Here is a 12,339-nt window from a genome sequence, read left to right as displayed (position 1 = left end):
GTCTGGCTCTGCAAAACTAGCGTGACCTCATGGTAGGAGGGGTGTGTGACACTGCAGATAACTATTTCCCTTCAGCCAGCATTACCCAGGTCACCTGCAAAACAGACCAGGATGCGAGTGATACTGATGTAGGGATTTTCTGGAGAGTGCAAATATGGTTTAAATAGTTACTTGGGACATGAATAAAGAGAGTGAGAGATGCTTAAAGTACAAGCAGAGTCTGGAGATCTTTTGATGGACCATCCGTTTTGGCACTTGCACCTCCCTGTAATCTGAAATGCAGACAATATATGTGGATAATATGTAGTCCCACAGGAAACTACTGTATCTTACGAGATACTTGGCCTCATGAAGTGTGATTCTTGCTGGAGCTGTGAGTGGCAATACATATCCTCTGATGATTCCATCACACTGTGTTTATAATTTTTTTCCTTAACCTATCTGACAAGGGAAGAAGTATAAAGCCTCACAGTTACTTTTGAGGACTACATGTAAACACTGGATAACTCAAGGGACGTATTTACCTTCAAAGGTATTGGCTCAAATCCAGCCTTATTCAGACTGTTGTTATGGTTTGAAAATTATAGCTACATGTCAATCTCTTTGAAATTATCCAGGGTTTTCGAAGCCCTACTTTGTAGCTGCCTACAATATGAAACTGGTACCTTTATCAGTGGGGCTTGGCAGTCCTCAGGGGGAACAGGGCCTGAAGAAGCATGAAAACTAAGCTACTCAGTCATGAAAGTAGTAGTGTTAGGAACAGCATATTACAGAGGCTTGTAGGAAAGTTGTATTGCAGCTGCCTGGCTTTAACCTGTTATCTGAAAGTGGGTTTAGTGTCCAGATTGTCTGTTTGGCATTTTGTACTGGCAGTAAAAAAAGAAGTTGCTCACAACAGAGACTTGGCATCAGAATCCATTCCTCACTTGCTTCTTGCTGCTTCTACATGTAGTTCTCTAATCTCCTTGTGTTGGAAGGGACATCTCAGAAAGCACAGTCAAGCTTTAATGAGCAAGAATGGCTAAAAATTGTGTTTCTTCTGTTTGCAAGTGGTATATCTTCTGGGTCCTTTCAGTACTTCTAAGATCTGGAACATAGATGCTTTGAGCACTGGAACTGCTTAGTTCTTTATGGTTATCACTCTCATGCATGAAGACACTTTGGATCAGCCAAGAGACACACAACTGAAGCCATTGATATACAATACTTAGCATTTTTGGTAGACACTGGGACTTGTGCTGTTAGTTTATTGAGACTATTTGATTTTAATTCTTGTGGTTTCAAACTTTTTTTCTTTGCACATACCAGAACATCCTCCTCCTCTCCTTGGTTTAAGTCCAAATAAGCTTTTTTGAATGAGTCTTTTTTTCTTAGCCAAAAAAGAATCTAGTGGTTTATAAAACTCAGATCCCTTCTTATAACCAGTATCCACACAGAATTATTTTTTTTACCCAAGTAGTTCAAGTTTTCTTTTGTTGGCTCTTCAACTAGGAATGTTCTTGAAGCTGTTTCTTGGTTTTCTGCAGTTTCTTAGCAATGTTTTTGGATCTCATCTTCAATTCCTCTGGCTTTCTGTTTTAAGTATTTATTTTTTTTAGCATGAATGACTGTGTAATATAGCTCTCCAACATATATGGTAACTCCTCCTCAGGGGAGGGAAGTTATAAGTTGTAGAACATGTACTAGAACCATATGGCTTTGTAGGTTTGCCTTGTGGCAAGTGAGCTGGTGCACTACAAATATTCTTGTGTAATGTGAAAATATGTATGCCTTTACTCTTATAATACTATTAGAATAAAGTGCCAAAATCTCACCTAGTGTTAAGACAGGTTAATATAATTGTTATGCTGAACTGCCTTAAATGAAAGTCTGGTCCTTCATGTTCCTGCTCACAGTTTCCTTGTTTAAAAGCAAGCAGAAAAAGAGTAATCCAGAAAATTAATTCAACGGGCATCACATTATTGAGAGCAGGGGACAAGGTGTTTAAATTTCTTTCCATAACAAGATTTAACTTTGCTTCTGCAATAGGTTACCAGCTTAATTCAGCTGAGTGTGTGGACATTCGTCTGAAGCGTGTTGTTCCTGACCACTATTGTCATTATCACCCAGAAAACAAGAAACCAAAGCCCAAGCTAAAAGAATGCAACATGGATCCCTGCCCCTCTAGGTCTGTATGAGAAATAAATTTGTGTGTGATATAGTCAGTTACTAAGGAACAGGCAATTGTATTTACTTGATTTCAGTTCTTTTCCTCTTTAGGGCTACTTAATCTTAGTTGATTATTGCACGTGTTAAAGGCTGATACCGCTGCCAATAGATTTGAGGCACTTCTTCAGTGTTGCAGAATAGAACACTTTGCTTATACAGAGATACTGCAAATATCAATTTGTTTGAGGGCTAATTCTACGTTGTCTTTTGCTGAGTAGTGCAGCACTAATATGAGGATTTTGTGAGGTTGTGTGAGGAGGACAGATTGCTTGCCTACTTTTGGATTTTTTGATGCTGCCATTCAGGATTTCTCAATAGCCAGACAGGAGCTCCAGTCAGCGCACAGGTTTTGCACATGGTTTAACTTGGTTCATTCATTTACCTACCATAAACATTTGATTCTTCATTGGTACTGTAGAGTTGACACTTGAAGAATCAAAGCTTGGGGCTACTTGTTTGGATTTTTTTAAAGTAGGAATTAAAAAAAAAAAAATCTTTCCAAGAAAATGTCCTTGTGGTACAAATGCCACAGGATATTAATGCCAAATTATAAAGGCTGTAGTACACATAAATTGTATTGAATTGCACTGCAGTATTTAAAACTAACTTTTGGATTGTCTGGTGAGGTTTCCTGGCTGTGCTAAAGAATCTTAAAATAACATCACAGTATCAAGTCCCAGAACCTTGCATTAACATGCCAGCTGGCTGAGCCAGAGTTATATGCAAGAAGAAAAGGAAACACTCTCAATGGATTTCATTTCCTATAGCTAAACTGTCCATTTCCTTTCATTTCTGTTGAACATAATTGTTGATAGTGACCTCTAACATTTATAGATGTGTAGACTTTCAAGATTTTTTTTTTCCTGGAGAGTTGATCTCTGCATGGAGCAGAAGGACTTCAATAAAGCTTAATGGCAATGGGTGCCAAATGTTCCATTGCTGGAATGGGAAAATTAGGGAAAGAAAGGGTGTAATTATATTTTAACTTGCAAATTTAGTTTATACAGCCAGGAAAAGGGAAGTACTACTGGATATAATACCATATTTTTTAGCATTGGGAGTAAGGCTTTATGCTGTGTGGTTCATAAAAGAGCTCTAGAAGGGTCCTAAGCACCATTCAGGACCTATCTAGGATAAATCCTGTGATGTATTTGTTTCACTGATACTCATGTTCCTCAGCAGTCTTTGTTACAGATATAAGTAAATATTTTCTTGTTAATAAAGTGGCACAGTTCTAAAGGAACACTGATAATAAATTTCTCTGCTGAGGGCTTGCTCATTTAATATTTTATGGTGGTATGAAATATAGAAACTGTATGGTGAATAGTCCTCTATCCATGCAGGAAAGGTAAGATCATACAAGTCATTGTTTAACATCAGGCTAATGTGTAATGAAGTAACATTCCTTCATTTCTCACTGGGAATTGCTTACTTAAGGCATGATCACATAAAAGTGTGTACTTGATGTACAGTTTCGGGTATGAGAAATAATGATGCAATATTTATTTTTTTTGACAGTGATGGATTTAAAGAAATCATGCCCTATGATCACTTCCAGCCACTCCCTCGGTATGTATAAGCAGGATAGCACATGTGTCAGCATCAGCACAATTTTCACTGCAAACACACTACTTGAATACTAAGATAATGAAACATCTTCTGGTTTTTTGCTACACAGGAGAGCAAGTTTAAAACAGTCCTGTAAACATTTCTGAAGCCTGTGATTCATTCAGTATGTTCTGGATGATTAGCTTAGCAGTAAGAGGTTAATATGCTCTTCTTGAAAATACCAATGTGAAGTCTTAAAATAAAGAGTTGTCCCCCTAAGCTGCCTTCTGCTGTAGTGCTGAGAAGAGCATGTTCTTTAAATTGCATGTGTGAATTCTTGTCTTGAAAGGTTTTTACTTTAAAGCTGTATGCAATTTTTTAGGACAGATCTCCTAGACAGGACTCCAGAATTTCTTTTTCCCTTAAGAGGTCTGATTCTTCTGGGTTTTTTTATATCTGTGGTCTATTGACATCAAGACTGACATGTCACTTTCAAGATACTGAATTGTCTGAATATGTCTTGTCAAAAATGAAGTCATCAGAGCAAAGCTTGTTGCCTTTTTTTGTTGTTGATTTTTTTTTTTTACCTGAAGCAATTACAAGGATTTAGAACTTCTCTGGAAGCCTTAGATGTTTTGTAAAGAATGTTAGGACTAAAAGGCATCGAGCCACATTTATTGTTAATGTAAAGAATTATAGTTGGTGGAGTTAGATGCATATTTATCTGAGCTGAACCTCTGCTTTATTAGGTCATGAAATGAATAATGTGTATTTTTCTAAAGAAGTAAAGATATGAAGTAATAAGAATGAAATCATAGACTTACACGGCTCAGTGGAGCTACTGATTACAGCTGATATAAATGTCATAGTTTATTTCTGTAGCAATTTGTCCTTGTGGATCTGCTGTCCTGTGATGTACTTTGGCTTCAATACATAGACTGAACTTTTTTTTCCTCTACAGCTTTATCCTGTAAAGTTCTCTAATTGTATTCTGTGTCTCTCCCCTTCCATTTCTTCTGCCAATTCCTTTGTACTTCAGATCTCTTCTGGAGCTCAGCACAATGTATTTACATGAGTACTTCATCTTCTGAACCACTTAGGGCTTGGAGACCACTCGGAAGAGAAATTTGATCCCCCTTTCTGTGCTTTACTGTGCTCAGCACGTTTGCATGACACTGTGGTGAGATAGATTATGTCTGCGATAAAGCTGTGGGCAGGTTCTCTTATTTCAAACTCTAAGAACTACAGGCAGAGCCCACCTCATTTCAGCACTTTGGTGTGTCCTGTCAGAAGGTATCATGGTCTTCCTGTGAGATGCTTCAGAGTAAGGACTGTAAAATAGCAGGCGGCCAAGCAGGGCTCAGAGTTGGTGCCAGCAGGAATGAGAGAGGAAACAGGCTGTGTTCTGCTGGGAGGGCTCATAAGGAAACACAACAAAGATGTAGAAACAGCTTTTCTTACAGGAATTTCTGAAAGAAAACAGCAGCTGAAACAGATGGTTTGTTTACCTGCATCATGAGGTGACTCTGGTCCAGTGCAGACACAGGTCTTGCTCCCACGTAGCAGGATTTGTCTGTGCTGTTCCCTGTCAAGTAACTGGAATGCATTAGCCTGTGCTGGTTCTGCTGGACTTCTTCCACCTTTTCTTTTTGCTTTTTCTTTTTGCTTTTTCTTTTCTTACCTGTGTCTTACATGCTGACCCAGGATTGGTCTTGCAAAGCGGGCGGAAAACCAAAGTACTGTAGATACACTGGAGCAAAGCTGTACAGGCTCCTTCACCTCACCCAGCAGTCCAACATCACACCTCCTACATAACACGAGGGCCATGTGGAGGGCTGCTCTGCAGTCCCGTGGTGTTTACCACTGCTTTCCCATTCACACAAGGAAGTTGTGGGAAAGTCATGGTGCGCACCACAAAATCTTGAAAGAGTTCTCCTGTGGCTAGAGTTGTAAATGCCCCACTGAAATATTTTTACAGATGGAGAATTCTTTTGAAATAAATAGAAAAATTTCCCAGGATGAAAATTTTCTTTTAAAGCTTTTGGAATGCCTCCATTTATTTCAGACTTGTTGGACTGTTGAGGATCCCCTGACAGCTGTGGGTTCTGGAAAGTATCTCCTTGACTGCTTGCCCAAGACCCCCCTTTTCCCCAGTAGCCACGGACCTCACTCCATCTTGAAAATGCTTGTGGGAGTATGGGATCTGGAGTGTGTTTGAAACTGATGAGATAAAGAAAAACAACTATAAAACTTCATGCTATAAACACTTGCAAGCCTTGTATTACACATAGCACAGTGAGCCTTACCTATATAAATCCATGAGCTGCTAATTCATTAAATAGTTAATTGCTCTTTAGTTCCTGAGATTTTTAAAGAAAAGGAGTTAACACTGGCCATTCATTTAAGTCAAAGAACAGTATAACTGTTGCTCTTCAAACAGGTTTTGTATTTGTGATATGTTATCAGTATCTCAGCATACAGCTTTATTCAGAATTCTTTTGAATATATACTCTATGGCTAATGTTCCATGGCTTGCTGTGTATGAGTATATATACTCATTCTTCCATTGAGCTTAAGCATGATTAATATGTTTTTGTAGGCAGTTTAATGAATTGCTTAAAATAGGAAGTGTCCTTGATTTACCTGCTGCATCATAAAAAGTATGTAGTAGTTGCTTAAATTTACCTTTGATTTATAGGCCTTTGCTTCATCAACTCTGATATTATGACTTCCTTTGTGATAGCCAAGTTACTCTTGATTAGTTGATTTTGGTGGGATATTGTAGTACTCGCTGAGTCCATTGTTCATAATGGATATAATTATTTTCATGATCCTTTCTGAACCCCTGCATTTGTAATAGAAATAAGTTTTAACTAACAGGACATTGATGAACCATAAGATGTGATGCAGGACTCAATCATTTCCCAAGCCTTGCCTTTGATTTGGATGGATGGTGGAAAGAAAGCAGGAGATAAGAGGTGAAGGGTGAGAGATAAATGAAACTGAGTTTGTAGCCTAAAAACCTCCAGATAATTCTCACTTCAGGTGGTGCAACATTTGCTGTTTTTATTGTAGTTAGGTCAAAGATTGTGGATAGATGTCCATTTTGAAGAGTTTCCTTTCCAAAACGTTGTTTATTATCCCTCTGTTGGAGGCTACTATCCCACAGCTCTGCTGGTTCACAGGTTTTTCTTAATCTTAAATTTTCCTTAATCTGTGCATTGCCCTGCTTTGGGAGGAATCAGCTTGATTAGTCAAAACAGCTGGGATGGATGAGAGCTGCCTTTTGCTTGAAGCAAACTGGAAAGTGGGAATACAAGGCCATTCAATGGCATTTTAATGAGGGTGGAAAACTCTTGCAGAACTGCAGTGATGACCAACCAAATGATGCCTGTCATAATTTCTTCACAGTCCTTATGGACCAAGGCAGTTTGATATGAAATGTCTGGGTTTACCCGAAGTGTTAGAGTTCCCATTAAAATTACTTCCTGAACAGATTTTTTTAAGGGTAATCTGAATAATGTGGGCAGTGGTGAGGAACTGTGGATAGTAACACCCTGAGTCAGGACAACCTGATCTGTCTTTGTCTTTGGACTTCATAGGATTTCAAGTACCTGGGCTTCTTGGCCTCTGACATTGGTAATAAGGGTCTATATGACCGTGTAAATTAAATACAAAATATTCTGTTTAGATGATCTAGACTATTTAGAAGTAAATACATTCCAGTAATCCAGCTCAGTATATTAACGGTCTTTAACTTGTGTACAAAAATAAGATTTTCAGTTATTTTTGGAAATAACTTAAGTTTGTATTTTTGTCTTTCTTCTGATTTTGCACATGAATTTGAGCCTGAAATATTGCAATGTAGCTCTGTGATTCAATATATATGTGTGTGGTGAGAATCCGGCAAACTATTAGTGGGTTTTAATTGACACTACGGTTGGATTCAGTATTTTGCTCTTTTAATAGAGGTTACTGGAATAAAAAAGAGCCTTATTTTTAATATATCTGAGTTCTTTTTCCAGGTGGGAACATAATCCATGGACTGCATGTTCAGTTTCCTGTGGAGGTGGTATTCAGAGGAGAAGTTTTGTGTGTGTAGAGGAGACCATTCATGGAGAGATACTGCAAGTGGAAGAATGGAAATGCATGTATGCCCCAAAGCCCAAAGTCATTCAGACCTGCAATCTGTTTGATTGTCCCAAGTGGGTGGCAATGGAATGGTCTCAAGTAAGTTGAAAAGTACTTTGGACCTTTATTCTTTCTTTTCTAAAGGAAGCCTCCAGTCTTGTGTTACCATGTGTTTATGAGCACAGTGCTATTAGAAGAGTATAGCCCTGAAAGATAATTCATAGTTCTTGCTAGGAGAAGTTTGCACTAAGCAATTCTACCTGATAATCAAAATGTTCACGTGTCTGTGTGGAGGAAAATGCATGTAGAATTCTTTATGCCTTTTGAATTCCTGCTTTATATGGAGGAGAAGTTAGAGACAGAGGTGAGGTCCCTCTGCAGTCAGGTCATTTATGTCTCGGTTCTTGATAAATGTGGTATTTCACTGGATATAAGAGCTAAAGGCACGTCTGTCTTGGGGGCTGGCAAGTCTGCAAGGGTGATTTTCCAGCATTCTTGCCTTTCATTACAGTAACAAGAGCATAAGCCAACTTGTCCTGGCTGTGGTTATCTGATACAGCCAGATAGCTCAGCACTCCTATAATTCCTTAGTTCATCCAAATGACATCACTGACACAGAGTGTAGAAACTGCAGCACGCCTGACCCAGCTTTAACTGCAAATGACCACTGTGAGAGGGTGTATTCTCAGTGCACAGCCATCTCTGGTTCTGTTGCCAATCAGATAAGCTTTATAGAACCCCAAGAAATCATTTGCATTCCCAAAACTTCGACTTTTTTTTTCCAGCATCAACCTTTTCTTTACTCGCTTAGCAATGAAGGGACAAATTCATGCGTCTCCGTGGAAAAACTTAAGTGAGCACGTCATCAGCACTTGTAATTTCCTTTTTAAGAGCATTTGTAAATACAATAAAGAAATAGGTTGAGGTGGTTGTGTTGTCTCCTGCAGTGCACAGTGACCTGTGGCCGAGGCTTGCGGTACCGAGTGGTGCTGTGCATTGACCACCGCGGGCAGCACGTCGGGGGCTGCAACCCACAACTTAAACTGCACATAAAAGAGGAGTGCATCGTGCCAATACCGTGTTACAAGCCAAAAGGTAACTGGAATTTTGTCTGGGTCTGTTATTGTCTTACATTTTTGTTCAGAGAATTAAAAGCCCCTGGTAACCTTTTTCAGAAATGCCAGAAGCTGGAATTTACTGGGACTTATTTCAGCCTTGGCAGAAACAAGCACTTTAATTATTGGTGCTAGGAAAAGTGCCCTGCTGATATTTTTTGCTGATAATGTGGCCAGACTCTCATGAGGTGAACATGCAAACTGAATCTATACAGTCTGGTCAACTTGGGAAAACCAAAATAAATGAGGTTAACATGGGGAGGAGGAATTGTTCAATAATACTTAAAATGAAACTCCATATGTATCACCTGGGATCTTGTTTGTTTGTTCTTGTTAAATGTGTCAACATTCTCAATGGGCCTCAGCAGCTCATTAAGTTGTAATCAAACTGGTTTCCTTCTCCATTTCTGCACATTTAAAATAAAGAATGGAGCTCAAACATCATGAAGAAATTCTCTAGTAAATGTTGTTCTATTATCCAGTTTTATCTTTATTCAAAAGCATTAGATCAATAGGCAATATGAAGGTGAATAATGCTAACATCTACATTTTGCTTTGATTTTGGAGGAATTACTGAATGTTTTGGGGGGTTTTTTCCTCTACCAGAAAAAAGTCCTGTGGAAGCAAAATTGCCATGGTTTAAACAGGCCCATGAAATGGAAGAGACCGTAACAGTCTCAGAAGAGCCAACGTAAGTACATTGTCTTTTACGGTGAAGAAACATTCCCAGTGTGTTTTGCAGGTATCTGGAATGACTGTTGCTGTGCAGTTTGCTTTGACCTTTGACCCTCCCTGGGAGATGAGTTGTGTTGTGAGCTGTTCCTAATTTTCCATCTCAATTGCTTTGGGAGCTCCTGTTCTGGATGACGTGGAGCTACACTATTGCAGTGTCCTGATATCATTCGAGCAATTCAAAGGGATCCTAACTGAACCTAATTAAGCCTTAATTAATGCACGTGGAAACATTTCAGCACATATAAATTAAATAAATTCAGTTGTTCTATCCCTGTCGTAGCTGTTACCTCAAGAATGTAGTGGTTGTATTAAAACTTAAGAGTACTTTGTAGGCTTGCCAGGATTTCCTTGGGGGGTGAGACCAGTGCATAAAGAAAGTGAGAAAAACCTGCTGATCTCTGAGCTTAGCTAATCTGTGGGGGTAAGTTGTGCTATTTTACATGTGTATATGTGTGAAATGGCATCTGGATTTTGTGAGTCCCCTTAAAAACTGATAAGTGTGAGCCTTGCAAGTTCTAAGCATAACTTACATCCAGCTACACTTGTTCCTGACTCTCTTATGTTAGGGCATCCATACAGTTGCTTATATCCCCTATGTACATTTCATACCTACCTACATACATATATATGTATGTATGTATGTATGTAATATATTAATATATAGTATTTAATTTTCTATAAGGTTTTCATGAGAGATTTTGAACAGTATTTTGTTGTGCTCTGCAGAATTCTACACTCTTTGTAATATTGTCAGTTTGAAATAGTTTAGGTGAGCTTACTGAAGTTCCTTTGGATTTATATTTCTCTGAGAGCGGAGTGTGCCCTATGCTTATTTTTCTTCTTCCATCTAACTATTCCTGGGTTTTGGCACGCGTGTAGCAACAGGTGTGATCATGAGTAATAAAATCTTTACACCTGCACTGACTCACAGAAGAAACCTCTTGCCAAACAGGTGTTTATATAGTTATGGTGACTGTACTTTAAACTTTTCACTGCACTAGCCTCTCAAGTCAAGTGTCAGCCTACTGTGAGCAGTTATTTCACTCTCCAAATTGGTGGCCCTGAATGCAGGCAGGGTAGTAGCAAAGACATAAAAATAAAGTGTGATTGTCGAAAGGGGTGATGCAACCAAATGTGCCTGTTGAACGTCAGCATAGCAGAATAGAGGTGTATGAGGCCACTTCTAAAGAGTGTTCAGCACGAAGCTATAAAGAAAATTATCTCTAGCATTACAAAATCCTGCTGTGGCAACTGTGAGCTAATGCAGTTTCTAGGTTTTTAGGGTCCTTCAGCATCAGTCTGACAGAACAAGCAGGGAGGACTGGCAGGGACACAGCATCTGGTTCAGAGTGTATATAGAATATAGCAGAAATGAGCTGGAAACTTTGTCATGGGTTTCTTTGTACCTTGTCCTGACAAAGGAAGCAGTAATTCATCCTTCCTAGTTATGACAGATGTATTCCACTGCAGCCTCACCATGTGAATGGATCCATGTGTTCGAGTTCCCAGAGTGTTGTCACACCTGTGCAGTTTTGCAGTTTCCTGAATCTTTTTTCTTCTTCACTTATTCTGGAGACTGAGATGTTTTTCATCTTCCATTAATGATCCTCATCCTGTCCTGAGACCTTCCTTCACATTTTCCAGAAGCATCTTCACCTAAGTCTAAAAGGTTCCTCCAACCACTTCTTGCCGATGACTCCTCTCGGCCATCCCTCTTTCCTGAGGTGTTGCTGAGGTGCTGTGCTTTCCTAGTCTGGGCATTCTGGGCTCTCCTGGGACCCAGCTCTAACACTGCAGCCAGATTCCCCATTAGTTTAATTTTGCCTGTATTCTGCTGCCAACTGCTCTTACTTTAGTCTTCTAAGGAAGCTGGCAGGTAAGAGAAAATTAGAAATAACTGGTCCCTGACTTCATTCCTTTTTGCAGATTTTCTGTTGGCCATGTGGACAATGGTTTGCAACCAGAGAGTTTCTCCATCAATGCCTTAAACCTTGTGCCCTAACTGCTCTGGTCTTTTCCAGTTAGAGACAGATTTTTGGGTCATGGATTAAGTTTTAAAAAGAAACTGTAGCAGTAAGTTACTTTTCTCAGAATAAATTATAACAAGATTTTCCTCTGGTTTGGATCTGTTTAATTTTGTTTTCTGTAACTTATACATGACACAGTGATAACTCATAGCCCACCTCTGCCTAGCAGGACACTTATGATTTCCTTGGTAAAATGCCATCACTTTTAATTTTAGTTATTCTCTTGTCGTGCAAACTTAAACCACAATATGAAGTCTCAACTTCTAATACATCCTTTTATTACAACCGTTGTTCTCTGCTTTTGTGTGATATTTTAGTTGATAATGAATAAGAGAATAAATGCAGCTGTGTTTTAGAACCCACAAGTGATGGATATGCCAAAAGTAGCTTGTGGAAGATAAATATTTCTGCCGCTGTGGTCTACCACGGCTGGTGTCCTGAATTTACATAGAGGGGGAACGTTCAAAAGCTTCTTTTTTTTTTATTATTAGCAAAATAAAAAATGACTGTCCTTAAAGTGAGGCCAAGAAAAATGTAGGTCTGACCTTTTTAGTTTTTAGTTGTGGAATGTGATG

The 12,339-nt window shown here is 39.0% G+C and overlaps 1 protein-coding gene across 1 annotated transcript in view; it reads left to right on the top strand.

The window, feature by feature from the left end:
- ADAMTSL3 (ADAMTS like 3) overlaps nt 1-12,339 on the top strand; it is a 179,355-nt gene that overhangs the window by 120,953 nt on the left and 46,063 nt on the right. Inside the window, exons 11-15 of the mRNA XM_008925406.2 lie at nt 2,029-2,167; nt 3,727-3,777; nt 7,782-7,986; nt 8,835-8,982; nt 9,609-9,693. Coding sequence (XP_008923654.2) covers nt 2,029-2,167; nt 3,727-3,777; nt 7,782-7,986; nt 8,835-8,982; nt 9,609-9,693 — 628 coding nt within the window. The remainder of the gene's footprint in view (nt 1-2,028; nt 2,168-3,726; nt 3,778-7,781; nt 7,987-8,834; nt 8,983-9,608; nt 9,694-12,339) is intronic.

This window comes from Manacus vitellinus, unplaced genomic scaffold (genome assembly GCF_001715985.3).
Source record: "Manacus vitellinus isolate BGI_N305 unplaced genomic scaffold, ASM171598v3 scaffold_16_pilon, whole genome shotgun sequence".
Taxonomy (NCBI): domain Eukaryota; kingdom Metazoa; phylum Chordata; class Aves; order Passeriformes; family Pipridae; genus Manacus; species Manacus vitellinus.
The sequence above is the reverse complement of the archived record's forward strand: the minus strand, read 5'-3'. Positions and strand labels throughout refer to the sequence as shown.